The sequence below is a fragment of the Hyla sarda genome, chromosome 2 (genome assembly GCF_029499605.1).
Source record: "Hyla sarda isolate aHylSar1 chromosome 2, aHylSar1.hap1, whole genome shotgun sequence".
NCBI classification, from domain to species: domain Eukaryota; kingdom Metazoa; phylum Chordata; class Amphibia; order Anura; family Hylidae; genus Hyla; species Hyla sarda.
In genome coordinates this window covers 319,078,955-319,102,679 of record NC_079190.1, presented here as the reverse complement: position 1 = coordinate 319,102,679, position 23,725 = coordinate 319,078,955, and the positions used below count along the sequence as shown (strand labels likewise).

The window sequence follows — 23,725 nt, the reverse complement described above, 5'->3', positions numbered from 1 at the left end:
TTTCACAATGGATTCCCCAGACACACTTGGGCCATGTTCACATGGCGTAAAATGTGGGGAATGTCAGCACGGAAAACATGTATGGACATTTCACACACTTGAAGAATCCAGCAGGCACTAGTTTTTTCTCATAGGACAAGTCTATTTTTGCGGATGCTTCTGCTGCAGAATTTCTGTGAACAGTCTAGCAGAATCCCATTGAAATCAATGGGACTCTGCTGCAGTGGAATTCCTGTGTACATTCTGACGTGCGAACATAGCCTTATGTTCACTCAGCGGAATATCTATCCAGAAAATGTTCAATTTGTTAGGACTACTCGGAAATGCGGCATCTCTAGCAGTGCCTTTCCGAGCAAATTCTACTGAAAAAATTGTCATGTGGAAAGTTCCGCCACATGTACAGTTCAGTGCAGAATCCCATTAAAAGCAAAGCAAGAATATTTCCGGTGGCTTTCTGTCAGAAATTCCTTAGTGGGAACATGCCGTTGAACTTCTGGCAGCATATATATGCTGCAGAAACTTAAAGCATTGCTTGCATGTCTGCCCTAGTTCTGAAACCACCAAAATATGAATTTGTGTCTGTGGGTCTCTTACTGTTTCAGATAAGAGATGTACGTCTGGATTGAGTCCTTTCTCAGTACTAAAATTTCTAGAATGCAATGGTTTTCCTTAGCTCTTCCACAGCCCTCTTGCCAGTTCCACACACAGTCTGCTGTGTAAAGCAATGTTCTGCAGCAGTCCTATCTGTGCACACATTAAAGGGGTATTCCAGGCAAAAACTTTTTTTTTATATATAGCAACTGGCTCCGGAAAGTTAAACAGATTTGTAAATTACTTCTATTAAAAAATATTAATCCTTCCAATAGTTATTAGCCTCTGAAGTTGAGTTTCTGTTTTCTGTCTAACTGCTTTCTGATGACTCGCGTCTCGGGAGCTGTCCAGCTCCTATGGGGATATGCTCCCATCATGCAAGGGATATTCTCCCATCATGCACAGCTCCCGGGACGTGACATCATCATTGAGCAGTTAGACAGAAAACTTCAGAAGCTAATAACTATTGGAAGGATTAAGATTTTTTAATAGAAGTCATTTACAAATCTGTTTTTAACTTTCTGGAGCCAGTTGAGATATATATATATATATATATATATATATATATATATATAAAAAAAAGGTTTTGCCTGGATAACCCCTTTAAGTCTGCAAATGTTGCTACATTCATTGCTAGTATGCTGCTCTGTCCGACTTTGTTCAGCACAAGGCATCATGCTGTATACGCCCCTCATTCCCCAAATATCCCAATAAAGATATTTGGGGGAGATTGATCAAAACCTGTTCAGAGGAAAAGTTGCCCATAGCAACCGATCAGATCACTACTTTAATTTTGCACAGGCTCTTTTTTTAAATGAAAGAAGAAATCTCATTGGTTGCTGGAGATGAGCGGAGTTAAAGTAATTCAATTCGTCACAAACTTCTCGGCTTGGTGGTTGCTGACTTTAGCCTGCATAAATTAGTTCAGCTTTCACGTGCTCTGGTGGGCTGGAGACTCTCTCCTAGGACTGTATCCACCTTTTCCAGCCCACCGGAGCACCTGAAAGCTGAACTAATTGATGCAGGCTAAAGTCAGCAACCGCCGAGCCGAGAAGTTCGTAACGAATCGAATCACTAAGTTCGCACATCTCTATCGGTTGCTATAGGCAACTGGGCAACTTTCCCTACACAGGTTTTGATAAATCTCTCCCATTTATGTATAGGACAGGGAGATGGTGATATGATTTATGGGGTGGGGCTTGAACTGAGACACTCAAGCCACACCTCCTGAGGCAGAGAATGCCTTTTGTATTCGGTGAGTGGGTGAAGCAAGAGAGAACACCACACTGAAAATTAACCCCTTAAGGACATTTTGACCTTGAGGGCACAGGAAATTTTCATCTTCGTGTTTTTGTTTATGCCTACTTGCCTTAGAGAACTTTATTTTTTTTTTTTTTTGATTATTCTATCCACAGAGCCATGTGAGGGCATGTTTTTTTTTTTGCATGAACAGTTGTACTTTGTTATACCTTTCATTTTACCATAAAATGTAAGACTCTCAACAAAAAATATTTATGGTGGGTACATTGAAAAAAAAGTCTTATTCTGTTGGTCAATGCCAATAAAATGATACCCATGTAAAAACGAGATGTTCCTGCACGATCCACTGTTCACTGTAGAGGAAGAAGCTATGGAGGTATGGGAAATAGCAACAACTGGAAGAAGTACATTTACTGCACAAAACTAGAGATGAGCGAACTTAAAGTAAATTCCATTCGTCACAAACGTCTCGGCTCGGCAGTTTATCCTGCGTAAATTAGTTCAGCCTTCAGGTGCTCCGGTGGGCTGGAAAAGGTGGATACATTCCTAGGACTGTATCCACCTTTTCCAGCCCACCAGAGCACCTGAAAGCTGAACTAATTTATGCAGGAAAAGTCATCAACTGCAGAGCCGAGAAGTTTGTGACTAATGGAATTTACTGTAAGTTCGCTCATCTCTACACAAAACCACCGGTTGTTGCCTCTGAGCCCCCGTGCTATTCCCATACCTCTATGACTGCTTCCTCTACAGTGAATTGGGGATTATGGTGAGTCCAGGAACATCTTATTTTTACATTTTGTATCCATTATCTGTTTGCATTTTTTCCAGTCCTAGTACCATCCTACCACTGCATTTTTCATGGGGTTATTTTTTTTCTGGACTGTTGTTTCATATGGTAGACTATTTCTGTTAGGTGTGTATTTCCTTGATGGTGCCTCCAGCATCTTTTTGTTTCCACTTCTGTATATTGCTTAAAATGATACTCATCTTTACACTTTTTTTTTCTATTATTTGACTTCGAACTATTTTAAACATACTTTTGTTAAAGTCTGAGTTTTTATTAAAGGACACCCTATAACTTTATTTTTCCATATAGTGGGCTGTATTATTTTTGCACTGTGATTTGCTTATACATGGCTTTTTGATCACTATTTATTTATCATTATTATTATTATTATTATTATTATTATTATTATTATTATATTTTTTTTTTTTTTTTTTTTTTCTGGAATGTACAGGAATGGGAAAATTCTATCTCCCAATGCCCAGGACATGCAGCTCTGCTTCAGGCAAGCAGGGCCGGACCTGAATGCCCCCACCAAGTATGGTGTTGCTCTGGGTGTATTGAGCAGGCTAGAAATGAGCGAAGTTACAGCGATTCATCGCAAACTTCTCGGATCGGCGCTTACTGACTTTAGCCTGCAGAAATTAGTTCATCTTGTCAGGTGGGCTGGCAGGGATGTGGAATTCCTATCGCTCAATGCCCGGGACATGCAGTTCCGGGCGCCAGGCAGGTGAATTTTTCCACCCTTAGCCCAGCTTCGGGCAAGCAGGGTCCTGCCCACTCCATACTCTGCAGTGGAAACTTGTGTCATCCGAATGCAGAGAAGGGGGAGGGGAGATAAGCTGTGTACGTCCTCTCTTCCCTGCTCTGCCTTCTTTCTCCCCGTGCAGACCTGCGTCCTCAGCCTTCGCTCCACTCAGCTTTAGCTTCGGAGAGCTTAGGGGAGGAGCAGACGCAAGTCTGCACGGGGCGCAGGTTTCCACCTCACACCGCCGCTAATAGGCAGAATGCGGTGCTCAGCAGCCTGTATGGTGCGGGCTGCGGACTCGTGCCTGCTCCATACTCTGCAGCCCCCGGCTGTTTTCAGCAGCGCGATGGCGGGGGGAGATCCACTATAGAGGTAGCCGGAGGGCTTACCTCTGTTCCCTGCTGTCCCGCTTTGTCATTGATAGAGCCTGGTTGGACTAGGCTCTATCAATGGATCACAGAGCGCACAGATCAATGGAGTTCAATAGAACTCTATTAGGCTTTTAGGAGGAATCATTGGATTCCTCAGATAAAGTGTGTATAAAAAAAAAAAAAATAAATAAAAAATTTAATAAAATAAAAATAAATAAAAAATAAAAAAAATTTTTATAAAAGTTTTATGATACACATTAACTCCTTCCATATTAGAAGTTCAAATCACCCCCTTTTCCTATATAAAAACATGAAAACATAATTAAAATAAACCTATTTGGTATCGCTTTGTGCGTAATTGTACGACCTATTAAAATATAACATTATGTATCCCGAACGGTAAATGTAAAATAAAAAATTGCAATTTTTTAATATTCTCCCCCTATTACACGTGTGTGTGTGTAATATGTATGTGTGTGTGTGTGTATGTATATGTATATATATATATATATATATATATATATATATATATATATATACACACAGTGACCCCCCCCGACTTATGATGGCTCCGACATATGATCATTTCAACATATGATGGCCTCTCAGAGCCCATCGTATGTTGAAGGCAGTATCGACATATGATGCTGCTGTGTGTTGGGGCCATCGTACAAACAGCTATCTGACAGCTCTGACAACTTCAGCAACTGACAGTTGTTTAATGTCCCTGTGTGCCCCGTTCTGCCTCCTGTTACTCACATGCTGTCCTGCTAACTCACGCAGGCTTCCACTGTGAGCTCCGTGTAAGCCCCCCCCCCACCAGTGCAGCCATAGCCAATAGCCTGCAGCATCTTGCTGCAGGCATCCAATGAGCTGCTGGCTGCCCTCCCCTTCCTTTCCTATAGAGCTGTAGTCGGCAGGATCGTAATGGAGGACATTCTGTCCCCCCCTGAAGGTATTTAAAGAACTGTACAGTACTGTATGCGATGTCACACATCACATAGAATACATATACACACAATACACCCCATACATCAATGTTTCCCTATCAGTGTGCCTCCAGCTGTTGCAAAACTATAACTCCCAGCATGCCCAGACAGTCAATGGCTGTACATTCATGCTGGGAGTTGTAGTTGTGCAACAGCTGGAGGCACCCTGGTTTGTTAAACACTCCCCATACACTCCACATACAATTGTCATCCCAGAACCAATTAGCAGTTTCCCATAGAGATATGTATTCAACATACAATGGTTCCGAGCCCCCAGAACCAATTACCATTTTTACATAGACATTTGTACTCGACATATGATGATTTCAACATATGATGGTTCTCCTGGAACCAATTAATATCATATGTTGAGGGACCACTGTGTGTGTGTGTGTGTATATGTATGTATATTATACTGTGTGTATGTATATATACGATTTTTTTTTGTTGTTTTTTTTTTTTTTTTTTTTTTTTCAAGAGAATGTTATTGAAAAATTAAAATGTATTATTATAGTAGGTTGTTATGGTTATTATAGGGCGAGGAGGAAAAATAAGCACCTAAAAAGCAAAATTGGCCCGGACAAGTGGATTGTCATGAGGGACAAGTATATTTTGCTCCATTTTAGTCCCGTGGACAAGTAGTTTTTTTTTTTTTTTTTTAAATTAAATTTCCAGCCCACCGTAGCACCTGAAAGCTGAACTCATTTATGCAGGCTAAAGTCAGTAACCGCCACGCTGAGAAGTTCATGACGAATCGAATCGCTGTAACTTCGCTCATCTCTAGAGCAGGCTCCTGACTAGAGTCTGCTTTATAACCGATGGCCCCCAACTGACCTCAGTAGCTGGGGGCCACCGCTAATAGCCGGCATATAGGGACGATCCAATATTATGAAAATAAATTTAAGTGTGTGTGTGTAATTTTTTTTTAAACTTTGTGTCTGTTAAAACTTATGATTCCTCCTAAAAATCCCCTAATTAACCCCCCCCCTGTCCTATATTAAAAACATGTGAACATAATAATAAAAATTAAAGGACAACTGTAGTGGTCAAAAATCCCTGCCCAAATGTTCCCCAAACAAAAGTTATACAATTCAGTCAATTAGTTCTTTTTACCTATATGCAGCCATTTCTGAGATATTAGAGTTGCCAGCATAGCCCAGTAGTCCTGCGTCCGTCCCCTATTCATTACATTGCAGCCGCCATCTTGGGGACGGAGATCTCTTCCTCCCAGCAGTGTTTGTGCTCCCCCTAGCCTCTGTCAGGTCCTCCCTGCTTATGCATATGCATGAGCGGGTGCTCGCTGAGGCAGCCATAGGCTCATCCTCAGAAACGCCCCTATCTGTAAGATTGAAGCAGGGGGAGAATGAGGACGTCCACAGCTCCTCCCCCTCCCCTGCTCTGTCTACATAGGACCTCACTTATCACCGGGAGGATTCAAGTTTTCATGGGGGAAAACACAGAGCAAACCACAGAGCAGGGAGGGGAGGGGAGGACGTGTGTGTGAAGGAGACATATTACACTGCACGGGCTGGTGGTGTATAGACTACAGGGAATAATATCATACTGGAGATGATTCTGTGTGTGAGGGGGGGGGACTACTGAATGACACATGCTGGGAGTTGTAGTCCCTGTTATGTGTGTGTATGCCAGTGTTTCCCAACCAGGGAATGCTGGGAGTAGTAGTTTTGCAACATCTGGAGGCACCCTGGTTGGGAAACACTGGTGTATGAACTACAACTCCCAGGAGATTACAGAGATACAATAGAGGTGTTGGTGAACTACAACCCCCAGGAGACTACAGAGATACAATATAGGTGTTGGTGAACTACAACCCCCAGGAGACTACAGAGATACAATAGAGGTGTTGGTGAACTACAACTCCCAGGAGACTACAGAGATACAATATAGGTGTTGGTGAACTACAACTCCCAGGAGACTCCTGATACAATAGAGGTGTTGGTGAACTACAACACCCAGGAGACTACAGAGGTACAATAGAGGTGTTGGTGAACTACAACTCCCAGGAGACTACAGAGATACAATATAGGTGTTGGTGAACTACAACCCCCAGGAGACTACAGAGATACAATAGAGGTGTTGGTGAACTACAACTCCCAGGAGACTACAGAGATACAATATAGGTGTTGGTGAACTACAACTCCCAGGAGACTCCTGATACAATAGAGGTGTTGGTGAACTACAACACCCAGGAGACTACAGAGGTACAATAGAGGTGTTGGTGAACTACAACTCCCAGGAGACTACAGAGATACAATAGAGGTGTTGGTGAACTACAACTCCCAGGAGTCTCCTGATACAGTAGAGGTGTTGGTGAACTACAACTCCTTTATACACTCAAACAGCAGAAAGCTGACAGGGCATGCTTGGATGTATAGTCTTACAACAGCTGGAGTCACCTCTGCAACTCCAAGCATGCACATACAGCAGAAAGCTGACAGGGCATGCTGGGATTTGTAGTCTTGCAACAGCTGGAGGCACCACTGGAATTCCCAGCATGCCCGAACAGCATATAAAATAACTGGGCATGCTTGGAGTTGTAGTTGTGAAAAAGATGGAGGGACCCCTATCAGGACAGTTTTATAGACAAACAATTATGTTTTTTTTTACCATTTTTACTTTCACTATCCACTCTCCAGTGTCCACACTACAGTGAGCATGGAGGCAGCTGCTTCATCACTGGACAAGAGCAGCATGGGGAGGGGGAGATGAGCAGAAGGGGAGGGTGTATGCATAGGGAAGGGAGATGTGGGCGTTACAATATAATAATTTGCTCGGGGGGGATAGAACAGGGGGAGGGCAGCAGCTTACAGGAAGTAAGCACAAGGCATGATGGGAGATGTAGTTTTATTTTCACTTCTCCGTAATTCGTGTGCTGATAACGGGAGAACGACTGGGCCAATTTTGATGGGGGAGACATCGTTGGAAAGGTCTTTCAAAGACCTATTAAATGAGGTAAAAAAAAGTTTTTTTGCCCAGCACTGCAGATGTCCTTTAAACGTGGTACCGCCACGTGTGTAACTGTCTCAACTAATAAAATATTATGTAATACTTCCCGTATGGTAAATCACGTAAATATAAAAAGAAATAAAAAATACCAAGCCTCAGAATTGCAATTTTTTTAGAATCTCCCAGAAAAAAAAAGTAAAAAGACATTTCAAAAAATTCAGTTCCATGACAAAGGCCCTCATTTACTAAGAGTGTTGTGTAGGATTCTTTGTGGGTTTTAATTCCCTACAATTTATTTTCCCGGATATTTACTGAGGTTTCCCTACATTTTCCACTTTCCCTACACTTCGCTTTTTTTTTACACATGCTCTGATCTGTCTGGTTTTCCTCAGCTCAAATCCACCACATTTTATGTGGAAACCTTAGCCGATATATATTTTTTTTGGTGAAAATATTGAACACGTCCCCTTTTGGAGACCACGCCCCCTTCCCCCAGCGACCACGCCACTTTTTCGGATTTTCTTCGCAAAATGGAGTTAGTTGGGTTTTTTTTTTTTTTTTATTCTGGCGCAGACAGAATTTCTGCCGCAATGTAACAGAATCTGGTGCACAACCTGACAAAAAAATGGCGGCTTTGCAATAGTAAATGAGGGCCCGAATGTTACTGCTACAAACATATGGCGCAAAAAATTAGTCCTCGTACAGCCTAGTATATGAGAAAAATAAAAAGTTACAGGAGTCAGAAAATTCATTATTTCAAAAAAGAAAATTAATTAAAAACTGTCCGGAGCAGGATAGGTTTGCTACGGGGATTTGCTCATGCTCCGGACACTTCCTAACATGGACAGAGGTGTCAGCAGAGAGCACTGTGGTCAGACAGAAAGGAAATTCAAAAAGAAAAGAGAGCTTCCTGTGGAGGATATAGAAGCTTACAAGTACTGGAAGAATTAAGATCTTTTTAATAAGTAAATAAGTAATTTATAAATCTTTAACTTTGTCATTAGTATAGTATTAAAAAAAAAATGTTTTCCACCAGAGTACCCCTTTAAAACGTGACAAACCATACAAATTTGGCATTGCTGTAACTAGGCCAACCTAAAGTATCAAAATAACATCAAAATTAGCTTGACCACAAGGTCCATGGCTTAAAAAAAATTTAAATAAATAAATTTGATAAATGATTAATATACAGTATATTTTTTTTTTTCAATTTCACTTCACACAAATTATATAGTCGGTCCCACAAAAAACAAGCCCTCATATGGGTCTGTAGATGTAAAAATTATGTTATGGTTATTATTGGGCGCAGAGGCAAAAACAAAAATTGGCCCAGAAAAGTTTATTGTCATGAGATAAGTAGATTGTGCTTTAGTTTTATTCCCTTTTGGATCACACACTTGGATGTGATGTAAAAAATTGGCAATTAAAACCTAATATATATATATATATATATATATATATATATATATATATATATATATATATATATATATATATATATAATAATTAGTATTATTTTTTTAAATGATTAAAAAAATTTTTTTTTTTTTATTGGTGGAGGGGCTTATTCAGTTTATTTTATTGGAAAAAAAATACATTACATAACTTGGGGTCCTTTTGATAAAACACCCTTTTACAATTTGTTGATATACTTTTCCCTTACTGCGGTAGGGCTTATAGTTTCTGACAATTAAGGGAAGGAGTCAGATGGGTGAGAATTTTTATTGTAATGGGTTGTGACCCCCTACTGTATAATCCCACCCATCTCCCGTTGTATTAAAATTATGCTCATGCCCATCTGACTGACCCTCTAAATCGTGGGTCCTCCAACTTTTTAAACAGGGGGCCAGTTCACTCCCTCAGACCGTTGGAGGGCTGGACTATTGTTAAAAAATATGAACAAATTCCTATGCACACTTTTATATAACTTAAAAGGGGTAGTCCACTAATAAGTACGCAGCACAGTCTCCCCCCCCCCCCCAACCCCACATTAGGTAGGCAGCATAGTTCCCCCCACATTAGGTTGGCAGTATAGATCCCTCACATTAGGTTGTAGTCCCCCCCCCCCCCCCCACACACACACACATTTAGTTGGCAGCATGTGGCCGGCGGGCCGTAGTTTGAAGACCCCTGCTCTAAATGGTCTGACAAACTATATTCCCATAAAGGATTAAAAAAAAATTATTTTTATTTTTTATTGGGACAGTGTATCAAGAAACTAGCCCCCTTTATGCTATGTTCACACAGAAAAATGTACGTGCGGATATCCGCATTAATATTCCGCAGCAGCAGAGTCCCATTGATTTTAAATGGGATTCTGCTGCTCTGTTAAATGTACAAACTTGTTCAATGTTTTTGCATATTCTTCTTGGAAATGCATTGCCATCTATGAGGCGGCGCATGTACAATGTGTATATATCATGTTTATTCCTTTGTTATTCTTGGAGATGATTTAAATAAGCATGTACTTTTAGAAAAGTTAAGGGCGCGTGTGATTTGTGGTGTTATGCAAGAGCCAAACCTAGTTGGTTGAAGCTTAGAAAGCAGCAGGAAAAAGCCATTGATGAGGAGGCTTGATGAATAATTGCAGTGCGGAGCTGAAATGTTCAGCTTGATTGTTGCTGGTTTATATTATATGGCAGAGCAAAATACAATTGGGGAGGGATGCAAGAAAAGTAGTATTACAAGGAAGTGTGGCTTTATATTAACTGAACATACAGAAAATGCTGCTCCAAGCTAGAGCTTAGCTGTACCTTATCTGTGTTAACTTGACTACTGGACATTTTATATGCTTATTTATTTATTTCCCAACATTGATGTTGTGTCTGTTCCTCTAGATTTTCCCCCAGCATCACCGAAGCACTACATGTCCTGACATGGGAGAAATTCAAGGATTGCCAGGACTTTCCGGCGAAATGAACAGGTATCTAAAATTAATTGGATCAATATGGATGTGTTTACTTGGTTTGTCTTTCCCCCCACACACTTTAGAAGTGTACCTCAGAATTATACCAGGAGGGTTTCCTGATGGATGCCTGCAACATATGCCACTATATAGCTACACTGTTAAAGGGGTTATCCAGGAAAAAACTTTTTTTTTTAATATATCAACTGGCTCCAGAAAGTTAGAGATTTGTAAATGACTTCTATTAAAAAATGTTAAATTCAGAAGCTCATAAGTACTGAAAGGATTAAGATTTTTTAATAGAAGTACCGTATTTATCGGGGTATACCACGCACCAGCCTATAACACGCACCCTCATTTTACCAAGGATATTTGGGTAAAAAAAAGTTTTTTACCCAAATATCCATGGTAAAATGAGGGTGCGCGTGTATACCCAGATACACCCCCAGGAAAGGCAGGGGGAGAGAGGCAGTCGCTGCCCGATTCTCTCCCCCTGCCTTTCCTGGGGTCTAGAGCGCTGCTGCCGGCTCTTCTCTCCCCCTGGCTATCGGCGCCGATAGCCAGGGGGAGAGAAGAGCCGACGGCAGCGCTCTAGACCCCAGGAAAGGCAGGGGGAGAGAAGCGGGCAGCGACGGCCTCTCCCCCTGCCTTTCCTGGGGGTGTATCGGCGTATAACACGCACATAGACTTTAGGCAAAAAATTTTTGCCTAAAAAAGTGCGTGTTATACGCCGAAAAATACAGTAATTTACTAATCTGTTTAACTTTCTGGAGCCAGTTGATGTATAAAACTTTTTTTTTTTCCTGGATAACCCCTTTAAGTGAGCTTTAGGCTTGCCTGGTATACTGTTTTATTTTGGCCCCCACACACTTGCCATGTAGACACTCTTGGTCTCCTTTTGGCTCAGTGTAACTCTATAGATAGCTATATTTTGACTTGTGTTGCACATTTTTTGATTCGTATTGCAAATGGACACTGCTTACGTGTGACTACAACCTTATCTTGTGTTAAACATGTACTCTCCTCCCTAGCGTTCGGAACATTTAGTTCCGAACGCTGGTTTGGGCTTCAGGGGTCGTGACGTGATGTCATGCCCTGCCCCTCGTGACTCACACCCGCCCCCTCAATGCAAGTCTATGGGAGGGGGGTGTGACTGCTTCACTTTTTTAAATCACTATGGAGGATCCGATCCTTCATAATGGTGGACGGAGGTCCCCTCACCAGCTTCCAGCCATCTCCTGGGGTCTTCTGCTTTGGTCTAAGATCGAGCAGACCAGAGCAGATGATCACTAATAATACTGATCACTGCTATGCCCTTTGCATAGCACTGTTCCATATCTGCAATCAAGTGATTGCAATAAATAGTCCCTATATGGGGATATAAAGTGTGTAAAAAAAAAAAAAAAAAAAAAAAAAAATTAAATAAAAAAATGTGCTTAAATGTTTGAACTATAAAAATATGTTATTTATCACGTATGGTGAATGGCGTAAAGATTATAAGTCCAAATTTTTTTTTTTATTTGTCACATTTCATTAAAAAAAAAAAAATAATTACATTTATTTTTTTTATTTAATTTTTTTTATATAAGCAATTGTGGTATCAAAATAAAAAAAATACGGATCACGGCGCAAAAAAAAATGAGCCCTCCTACCACTGCTTATATGGAAAAATGAAAAAGTGTTAGATCATCAAAATAGAGGGATTTTAAACGTACTAATTTGGTTAAAAAGTTTGAGATTTTTTTTAAAGCAGTACAATAATAGAAAAGTGTGTAATGAGGGGTATCATTTTAATCGTATTGACCAGCAGAATAAAGAAAACATATCATTTTTCATCATTTTTTATCTTTTTTTTTCGCCATACATTTTATGGTAAAATGAGTCATGTCATTGCAGAGGACAACTGGTCACGCAAAAAACAAGCCCTCGTAATTGTCTGGATGAAAATATAAAAGAGTTAAATTATTTTTAGAAGGCGAGGAGGAAAAAACAAAAATGCAAAAATTGGCCTGGTCCTTAAGGGGTTAAGGGATTTAAAGAATCTCCCAACCCTATATTAAGGCTCAGAGCTGCAGACGTGTGCAGATTGTCGATGAGCAGGACCCCCGCGATCATACATCTCATTCCCTATCCTTTGGTATACCGGTATGGATTTTTGCCCATACCGCTATATCGGTCGGGCCCCTCCCCCACCCTCTGAGTCAATAAAAAAAGAAAACTTACCCGTAATGGGAGTGGTCCGGGCCATCCATCCTTCCGTCCTGTAGTGTCCGGCGCCATTCCGGGTGAACCGGTACGAGCTGTCCTTCTCCGGGGGTCCTCTTCTCCACTCCGGGCAGGCTCCGGCCTAGTACGCTGTATAGACGCCGCTACGCTGTGACGTCAGGTGCGTCGCTGCGCACGGGCGTCTCTGCGCAGCGGCGTCTATGCAGCGTACTAGGCCGGAGCCTGCCCGGAGAGGAGAAGATGACCCCCGGAGAAGGACAGCCCGGACCGGTTCACCCTCCACCCGGAATGTCGCCGGACACTACAGGACGGAAGGATGGATGGCCCGGACCACCCTGACAGGTAGGGGGAGAGAAGCGGGTGGTGGCGGCGGCCTATGGCACCGCAAAAGCCACTGCAGTGCATTGATTTAAAGCGCCCGCTTTAAATCAATGACCTGCAGCGGTGTCGAGGGGGGGATAAATAGCCGATAACTTATTCCGAAATATCGGTATAAGTTATCGGCTATCTGCCCAAACCTCCACCGATTATCGGTATCGGCCCTAAAAAAACGATATCGGTCGATCCCTTGTAAGATGTCTATGGCTGGAATAACCCCTTTAAAATTTCTAGTCACACATTACATAAAATTCTAAATTCTTAACAGTATTTTTGGTTCTCTATCCACTACTCTTTACCACAACTCTACTTTCGACTTTGTTTTAAGTGTGTACTACTTGTGATGTTTGTAATTAGCCTTGAAAATCAATAAGATGTAACTTAAAAATATATATATAAAAGGCTATTGAATAAATGTTATATTGTTCTTTATTAAATAGATTGCTCAATAGGATCTTCTTGTGAGACATGGATCGATGTAAACACGTTGGACGTCTACGCTTGGCACAAGACCACTCCATACTAAATCCACAGAAATGGCGCTGTGTGGACTGTGATACAAGTGAATCTGTATGGGCATGTCTTAAGTGTTCACATGTGGCTTGTGGGCGTTATATTGAAGAGCATGCCTTGCGCCACTTTCAGGAAAGCAGACACCCCTTGGTTATGGAGGTGCATGAGCTGTATGTCTTCTGCTACTTGTGCCAGGACTATGTGTTAAACGATAACCCAGAGGGTGACTTAAAGCTACTGAGAAGTGCACTCTCTGCTGTAAGGAGTCAAAAGCAGGAAGCATCAAGTCGAAGAAGCTTAAGGTCACAAACCACAGCAAGTGAACGGTCTGCGTGCCATCGATCATCACAGGGGCAGCCAATGGTGCTTACAGCTTTACGTCATAGACGCCAAACTTTGCTGGCAAAAGCACTACGACTTTGGTTTGAAAAATCTTCTAGGGGACAGCTAAAATTGGAAGAAAGAAAACAACAAGCAGAACTTGAGAAAAAAAAAGAAAAGGCTAGGTTAAGGAGACAAGAAGTAAAACGGCGTCTTCTAGAGGAACTTGCAAACACTCCCCCCAGGAAAAGTGCCCGTCTACTGTCATATACGCACAGGGATAGCCTTATTCCTCGTAAATTCAGGGACATGACAACCAGCAGTTCTGCTTCAAGGAAGGAAGCTCAAAGACGCTTTAACCAGCTGTACTCTATAAAGCCCACTGTGACTCCAGGAGTGACAGGGCTTCGCAACCTTGGAAACACCTGTTATATGAACTCTATACTGCAAGTGCTGAGCCACCTGCAGAAGTTCAGGGAATGCTTCCTCACCCTGGATCCCTGTGAGAAAGAAGAACTGTTGACTAATAAAGGCACCAATGGCAAGCCCTGTACGGGTAACATTGGTTCAGGGTACCCATCTGGGGGCCTTGGGTTAAATGGTGGGGGATCCAACATTAAAAAAAGCCTGGAGCTAATTCAAGCCAAGGAACCTAGCACCAAACAACTGTCCCTTTGCCATGAACTGCACACGCTTTTCCGTGTAATGTGGTCCGGGAAGTGGGCGCTGGTTTCGCCCTTTGCCATGTTGCATTCGGTGTGGAGTCTAATTCCAGCTTTCAGAGGGTATGATCAACAAGATGCCCAGGAATTCCTGTGTGAGCTGCTGGACAAAGTGCAACAGGAACTGGAGTCTGAAGGCAGCAAGCACAGAATACTTATTCCCATTTCCCAGAGGAAGCTTACCAAACAGGTGCTGAAGGTAGTAAACACAATATTTCACGGACAACTGCTCAGTCAGGTGAGAACCCAGATTAAAGGATTGTTGTGCTGCATTGAAAATATGCCAAATCTTTTTTTACTGTTTGGTTTTGGCTGTGGCTATATTGTGACCATCTATGCTTTTTACAATTCTGCTTTAATTTGTGACAAACCTGAATAAGCAGAGCCTTAAATATACAACACCTCCATAAGGCTAGGCTCAAACTACAGAATCTGTCTGGAAAAATTCCGCCCTGCCAGCTGAATCAGTTAGCGATAGGACCACGCTGCCATCTCCATAGACTGCCACATATTCCATGTGGATTCCACTTAAAGAATGACCAAAATAATTATTTTGGTAACAGAATTTCAGCTGCGGAAACTCTACCACTGAAATTCGTTTTTAGTGTGGTCTATGCAGCAGAATCTCATTTGCCAGCAATGGGACTCTGCTGCACCATAATTTGTAAGGATACTTTCACACTGCCGCTGGGCTCCACCACAAACTTCCGTTTAAGAGGCTTTTTTTTTTTTTCCTTTAATGGCCGTTAGTGTGACTGAGCCCAACGGGAGGCATAACAGGCACAGGATTCCATTCACTTGAATGGGATACTCTGATGTCTGTTACTGCAGCCATTATGCCTCCGTTGCAAGCACAAATTTTTCACTCGCTATCTTTTATCGGCTGTCACACTGCCAGACACAAATGGCAGTGCGAAAGGGGCCTAAGAGGAACTATGCTTTGAAAATATGCAGTTTGAGCTTAACACTTTCCCTTCTTAGAATGTATCTCATATGTCAGTGCAGGGAGGCACTTAACTAACCTGGAATATGGCCTTGCTGCAAAAGGCTCTAGCTCCCACAGCTACATCAAAAACTGCATATTGTGTAAAAGAGGTTTTGGGTGTTTTTTGTTTATTTTATGTTCTTGCCCCCAGTGGATTCTGGTGCACTATATATGTATTGTAGTCTTGAGCCTTTTCCAGGATCCTGTGCAGCTTGAGACAACAGGTCATCACCGGAGCTTGGCTTCTTCTAGTTTCCCTGACAAGCCAACTCCCTAATGACATGTGCAGCCTATCTGTAAGTGCTGTTGTACCTGCGTTGAATGCATCCCACTGCGATGTGATTTTTGGTATAGTCTGCAGACAGTGGGGACACATTAAACACAGGCACATCTGCATGTAGAGATTGGATGCACACATCATCAGCAAGACCAGAAGAAGCAAAGCCCCTGTGATCAGCTGGTGTCTGTTTGTTTGTAAAGCAGTATTTTGTTTAAAGGGCTACTCTACAATAATCTTGACTCCTGTTGAAAGTATGCAGTATGGAGCTCAATATTCTTCATATCATAGTTATTACATGTTTTTAGTAGGTTCCTGCACAATCCCTCATCACCTACTGGGCCAGTGTGTATGATGTTTATTGCTCATCCCCTTGGGTTACAACCTATAGGTCAACTTCAGCTTGCTGGTCAGCCTGCTCTGTTTCAGCACAAGGTGTTAAACATGTAATCCATTAGTCTTTGAAACAGCAGAGGATGGGAGCTAGGAACAAATGTGAGGTTCTACTTTGAAGTGGAGGTCTAACAGCTAGAACTCCCACTATTATCTAGGGTGGTGCATAACTATATATTGAAAGTCCTGTGCACCCTATAAATGTTCAGAAAATAGTTGCCTTGTTGTTGCCTAAGTGTATCTTGGCGTATGTAAATTTTAATCTTAAAAAAATAATAAAAACTAAATATAAATTATACATTTTAGTAAATTTGCTCTTTACTGTACTGTTAAAATAAACATTGTTGTGTGTTTTGTTTTGTTTTTTCCCCAGAAAGCACATGTCAGTGATCTGGTAGTCTTTTTTTTTTTTTTTTTTTAATATTTTTAATCCAGATTATTTTCATGTCTTGGTAATAGACTGTGTTTATTTTGTCGCCTTATTGGGGAACACAGAGACCATGGCTATTATGCTGCTGTCCACCAGGATGTTAACACTAGGCAAAAAAAAGTCTGCTTCTTCCAGCAGGATATACCCGCCCACAAGCACAGAGATAATCAGTTTTAGCTTAGTGTCAGTAGGAGGCAGACACAGGTCTGGAGTTCTGACCAGACCTGGTCTTTTCTGTTTTATTTTCTAGCTAGGGGTGTTAAGTTGAGGTTTTTTCCCTCTTTTTTTATTTTCTAGGTTGTGCCACAGGAGCATGGCGCTACCTTATCGCCCACATGTGACAACCCCCCCCCCCCTTCCTCCTCCTGCCTCCCTTTTAACTACCTTCTAGGGGTTCTATAATCTGTGTCCAGCTCCTTGGCCGCCATTGCTGGTGGCTGCTCTGGACAAGAACCCTCATGGCCCCGGCACTATACCTGTAAGGGTCAGTCCGGTGGTCTTCCTCCCCCTCATCCGGCCACTCGCATTTTTCCCCCAGCACTGCTCCCCCCCCCCCCCCCACACACGTGGCTGCTGGGTGTTTTAACACTCCAGTCTCGTTCCAAAGTCTCCCCCTGTACCTGTATTGCGTTCAGGCTTAGTGCGTGGCCACGTTTCATACCTTTTACATGCCGGGTCCTCTTTGGGAGCGGGTTTTCAGTCTCATGCCGGGCAGTACAGTAGTGGGGAACGAGCCGGCAGCATCAGGCATTCAGTCTCCGGCCTGGTGGTGGCCATTGGGGAGATGCGTTGCAGCACTCCTTCTCTTTTTTTTCCCTCCTGCCGACGCCCCGATCGTGCAGCCGAGACCCCGAATGTTGTTCAGCACTGTTTGCTCCCCTCTAGTGGCCAGACATGGTTATGACAGTTGCATAATTTTATTTCTATGGCCCTTCCCCCTGCTCCTGTCGCTTCTGCGGTTTGGAGTATCTCCCTCAGACCCCCTGTGCAGTTCTGTGGCCTGAGGTTGCCTGGCGCCTCACATCCCCCCCCCCCCCCCGCCTAGAGGGCATTCTGATCGCTTCCTGGCCTTTTGGCTAAGATCAGGTGTAGTATCTGTTCTTATCCGTTTAATATCTGATACGCCCCCTATCTGGGGACCATATATTATATGGATTTATGAGATCGGGGGCAAATTCGAAGCTTGTTTTAATCACCCTATGCATTGACCTGATATGGCAGTATCTTCTGGTACAGTGCATCTACCACAACTCTTTACTATCTGTCAAAATTTTAGGTTCTTGGTCCGCATGTTTGCAGCACTTGAACCTTCGCATTACATAAGTGCAGTCTGCAGCCATGTGCTTCCTTGCCCCTGTTTCCTGAGCGATGGTTTCGGGCCCTGGTACATTTTCTGCAGTAACCTGATTGGTCATTTTACTGGGGTATGGTATTTTGAAAGGGGTCCAGACTTAAGGGTAGCATGGCAAGCCAAGCCGATAACTATCCCTATCATTCCTTAGGGAATTCCAGAAAACCTGGCAAAACCCTGTTTGTTTCCTTCTCCACCAATCACTAGTACAAAGTCTGCTGTGCCTGAAGCTCCATTCTCCTCTACCTGTGCGAGGTAACTGAACGGGGTGCCATGGCGTGGGCGGCAGTCTATGCAGCTTCCTTGAGTTAGTCCATTGTAAAATGGTGCGCGTGTCATCTGCCACAGCTGCAGTTCTGGCACTCCACTATGAGTGAGAGTAGACCGTAGTACAATGGACCCTCTACAACTGCTAGGGGGAATGTGACACCTGCCGCATCCGCGGCTCCAGTTCTGGTACCCCACTATATGTGAGTGGACCAATGTAGAATGGACCCTCTACGACACCTGTGGGCATCTGTGTTTGCAGTTCCGGTACTCCACTGTGAGAGTAGGCTGATGTAAAATGGACCCTCTGACTCCTAGGGAGTACGTGAAGCCTGCCGCAACTGTGGCTGCATTTCCGGTACCCCACTATACGTGTGAGTGGCCCAACGTAGTTTGGACTCTGTGACGTCCATGGACAGCGCGATGTCTGTCACATCACTGGCACTTCTGGTACCCCACTGAACGTGGGAGTTGCTAAAGGGGTGATCCTGCATGTACTGAGCTCTCTAACATCCGAGGGAGCGTGCAGTCATTTGCAGCTGAGGTACCGGTCCCCCATTTCCTGTGGGAGGTGTCCAATGACTGTTCCTCCAGGTGCATTGTTCCACTTTCTCCAGCAGCAGTGACCACTTTATCGCTGCCATGTGGATGTAACATAGGTGTCTTCTATTGTCCTGGCTGGAAGCCCATGCCATGATTGCCTCTTCCGCGGCATTTTTAGTACCCTGCTACAGGTACAAGGGACTCTGTAGAGTGACACTGCATATTCTCCGGGCTCTGGACAGTCATAGCGTCTTTTTCCCCCTCCTTACGTGAAGTATCAGTGGTTTTCTATGGGCATTAATTTGTGGACTACCTGTTGTGGCTCCCACAGCCAGTGTACTTCTCCCTTTTTATAGAAAGGGCAGGTTTGTGGAGTAACTGCACGGGTGACTACAGCCTTTTCTCTTCCCCCTTCCATGGGGGAGTCGTTTGCTGTCATTAGCGGGGTGATGCTGTATCATCTTCTGGGCGATCTATGATCCCTCCTATGGTCTGTCCAGACATCTCGTTGACACCTTCCACTACCAGCCTTGGGGTAACTTGGTGGGCTGCCTGCTATCCGGATTTCAGCCATTCTTCTTCTCCTTCCTACAGGGAGTTTTGCAGGTCTTGCACTGTTCCTGTTTTTGTTCCTTTAAGCTGTCATCCTCCAGCCTTCTTGTATTGGATGGTTTTATTTTGTTGGTGGTAAAGCATTGGTACGTCAGTAGTACGTTTATCTCCTGCATGCGGGAGTCCCGGGTTCGACACCCGTCCTCGGCAATGCTCTTTTCCTATTCTTTCTATCCCTTCCATCATCCTCCCACCTCCTGCTGGGGTGGTTTCTGCCTTATCCCCCCTCCCCCCTTTTTTTCTGGGTGGGATGATCCTGGGGTGGAGCTTACTCTGGTTACCCTGACCCTCATGTGGCACTTTACTTTTGGGTAACTTGCCTAGACGACGTCTGGGCAGTCCTTGTGTGATTCTGCTTGTTTAATTTCACACTCCTCCCCCTTTTCCTTTTGCAGGCGGGTGTTCTCGGTTTACTCTCTGCTCTTGCTCTCCAGTGGTCTCTTGCTTGGAGTTTCTCAAGACCTTCCTCTTCGTGGCTCCTCTGTGTGGGCTGCTCTTGGCTCCCTGAGGTTCGGCATCAGTCTCGATGCGGTATGTTCTTCCTCTTTTTAGGGGTTGTGGCAGTTGTTCCGTGCCTGGATGACAGTCTTCATGGATGACCTCCTGCGCCCAGACCATGTCTTCTTCTGCTCTTGCGCCTTTCTGCTTCGGCTGGACTGACACCGGAGCTTGGGTCCCTTCTGTCTCCCTTTCTGTGCTTTGCCTTCTGGGCTGTGTCTCCTTTTGCAGTCATCCAGTTCGGTCTGACCGCTGGGATCCAATGCTTGTTCGGCCTTGTCTAGCCTCTCGTCCCTTGTATCTGAGGGTGCTTAAGCTACGCAGTTATCTCAGTGCTAGCGTTGCCAGTTGCTCTGCCCACTGCTCCCTCAAAGGGTATGCCACTTCTTTCGTGCTGGTCCCAGACTGGTTCAGGACCCTCTCTCTTGATGATCTGCTTGTTCTGGACTTTTGTGTTGTGCTATATTCCAGGTGGCGGTTGCTCATGTCGGTCTCTGGGGTGGTTTCCCTATGCTTTTTTTTATTTTTGGCCTGGGGGTGTTTCGCTTGGGTTTGCTTAGCTGCCTCAACTTATTCCCGGATCTGGAAACCTCTGGTTCTCATGATGGCTGCTCCAGGGTTTCTGGGCAGCTCTAGCCACCTTACCGGCCTGTTAGTATCCCATTGTTTCTCTGAGGTTGTACAGACCTTGTGGCTGAGGGCCCTTCTGTCCTCCTCCTGTTTACCTCTGTCTGGCAATTTCGCACCTAGATGGGCGTTATCTTGCTGTCGCCCTCAATTTTCCTCTCCCTTCCAGGTGATACTGTGTGTGCTCTTTGAGTTTTCTTTTACACCTGGTCACTTGGCAGCGTGGCCTGGGACTGTGGTTTGGTGTCTGAGCCTCTCGGTCCAAGTGGTTGGCAATGTGCCCCATGTTCTTGTCGTCCTCTAGGTCGTATTGCTCTGATTTTGAAGTGGATCTTGTTTGTCTCTCTTTTCTCTCTTTTTGGCGGCTTCTAGTTCCACCTTCTGAGTTCTTGCCCTCTGCTGGGCGTGTTCATCTGCTGCCTCCTTCTTCTTGTCATTATCTCTCCTCAGCCTCTGTCCTGTGGTTGCGGTTGGCCTACTGGCAGGGTTCTCCCTTCGGGCCTGTCCGAGAAGCTTCTCTTCTGGCAGCTGGAGGTTCCTTTCCATGTTCGTTTGCTTCGTGGAACCCCTGAATTGGAGTTCTTTTTGCTCTCTTCCACGTTTGAGCCAGGCCACGGTGGTCCAACACCTTATGTCTTTTCTTCGAAGGTAGTGTTTGCTCTCCGGCCAGAGGGGTGTCTGGCCGACAGGCCTCAGAGGCGACTGTTTCTTGTCGCATTTGGTTAGTGGTTGGACCTCAGTCCTTGCTTGGTTCCTTCGTTTTCAGGTCCTAGCTCTCCCCTCAGGTTTTGTAGAGGCTTCCAGGTGGAATGTTTCCGGCTTCCTCAGGGCCTCTTCCATGTTCTTGTGTGTATGGGTATAGTTCAGTCTCTGGATTGCTCTTTCCTTCTGACAGGTGTTTTTCCTACCCCAGGGACTGCTTTGGGTTGTCCCATGGTCTGTGTTCCCCAATAAGGCGAACGAGAAAAGGAGATTATACATAATTTTTTATTTTTTTTATTATGTACTCACCGTAAAATCTTTCACGTAGCCTTCATTGGGGAGCACAGCACCCACCCATTTCTGGTTCCTGGTCAGGTTGTTTGTTGCCTTTATACTTTTGTTGTTTGGCTTCTCCTAATGCTTTGTGACACAACTGATTAGCTCTGTGCCTGTGGGCTGGTATATCCTGCCTGGTGAAGCCGATAACGTCCAAAATCGTGAATATCGGCCAAATCGATAATTGGTCGATCCTTAGTCTCTATTCCCCAATGAAGGCTACGAGCAAGATTTTACGGGGAGTACAAAAAAATCTCCTTTTTACAGTTGATGTCAATATTATTGGTACCCCTTATCTTCAAGAATAGTGTATACATGAATTCTATTAATTGTATCCCTATAATATTATGTTTGCTACAGGGTTATGAAATGTTTTATGGTAGACATAGACTTCTATAGGGGTTTATTTAAATCCCAGTAATGGTTTGAACTTTTTTGGCCTGTTGCACAGACATGTTAAGGGTTTACACCAGTCAGGAACTTTGTGCTGAGGCTGCGTGCCCATCCGGGGAGGGAAGTGTGCTGCTGCATGCTCAACTGGCTTTAAAGTGGTACTCCCACCCTAGACATCTTATCCCCTATCCAAAGGCCATCACGCCTCCTCCTATAGACTTACATTGAGGGGACGGGGCGTGATGTCACACTGGGGCGGAGTCCTGTCGTCACAGACTTTCGTTCCAGTGGTCGCGACCGAGACCCTGCAGAGCTTCCGGACAATAAACAGGTGGGTGCCGCATGCGACATTGCACGGGGTCCCCAGCGGCGGGACCCCCGCGGTCAAACATCTTATCCCCTATCCTTTGGAAAGGCGATAAGATGTCTAGGGTGGGAGTACCCCTTTAACTAGTGGCCTTAGCACTAAGACATTGATCTTAAATTAACTTTTTACTATTTGCCCAGTTAAGCGACAGTAATAATTTAAACATTTACTATAAAAATAAAGCATACTTATTTGCTTTGACTTATTGCAACTGCTTCAGGTCTCCACTGCTGCTTTTGACATGTCGTCATTGCAGGAAATTGCCGCTCTGCCAGTGAATGGGTAAGGTGGGCCATCACTTCGACCACTCTGCATTTCCTGCAGGGATGACACCTCAGAGGGAGGTAGTTGGGAGGGGAGGTTGGTTTAGATCAATATCTGCAGAACATCAGGGCAGGTGAGTAAACAAAAGTAGGCATAAACTCCCCCGAGTCCACTGTGAAAAATGTTCTAACCCCAGAATATCCTTAAGTATCAAAACCACAATTCATAGGCTAACTACAGTTATGTAAACAGAGGTGAGATGAGGACATGTGAGGCCCCTTTCTAACTTAATCACAGGTTAATCTTATCTTAGTAATGTTTTCATTTTTGTATCCTTTTTATCCTTTCAAGTTTTTTTTTTTATTTTCTAATTTTTATTACTGTATGAAGCATATGAGTTTATATAAAACCAAGCTGGTTCACTAAACGCCTAATTTCAGGAGTGGTGTACATAATATTCAGGTGTCTATAATATAATGCAAAACTGTTCCTTTTTCTCTTTTGCAGGTTACTTGTTTGACTTGTAGTTATAAATCTGACACAGTGGAACCTTTCTGGGACTTGTCTCTAGAATTCCCAGAGCGTTATCATTCTCTGGAAAAAGGGATTACTCCAGTCACTACTACTGAGTGCAGACTTACGGAAATGCTGGCCAAGTTTACAGAGACTGAAGCGCTGGAAGGCAAAATCTACGCTTGTGACCAGTGTAACAGTGAGTGGTATAAATACTACCCACCTCCCCATGAATAACACATCGCCACCTGTCATCTGCTTAAAGGGGTATTCTAGGAATTTTTTTTTTTTTTTTTTTTTATTTGACCATGCTGTAGAGGCTGTAAAGTTAGTGTATTTGATTCCAAAAAAACTGAGCAATTGCTACGGAAAAATGTATACTTTATTACTAT

At 43.7% G+C, this 23,725-nt stretch overlaps 1 protein-coding gene and 1 non-coding gene across 8 annotated transcripts in view; both read left to right on the top strand.

The window, feature by feature from the left end:
• The window catches only part of USP49 (ubiquitin specific peptidase 49), a 95,647-nt gene that overhangs the window by 38,689 nt on the left and 33,233 nt on the right, over positions 1-23,725 (top strand). For all 7 annotated transcript variants that reach the window (XM_056557784.1, XM_056557786.1, XM_056557785.1 and 4 more), the window contains exons 2-4: positions 10,548-10,633; positions 13,660-15,013; positions 23,328-23,532. In XM_056557784.1, the coding sequence (XP_056413759.1) occupies positions 13,688-15,013; positions 23,328-23,532 (1,531 nt within the window). In that variant the 5' untranslated portion in view covers positions 10,548-10,633; positions 13,660-13,687. The remainder of the gene's footprint in view (positions 1-10,547; positions 10,634-13,659; positions 15,014-23,327; positions 23,533-23,725) is intronic.
• On the top strand, positions 17,917-18,106 carry LOC130359873 (U2 spliceosomal RNA). Its single transcript, XR_008890489.1, has one exon. It is a non-coding gene; the product is annotated as a U2 spliceosomal RNA (small nuclear RNA).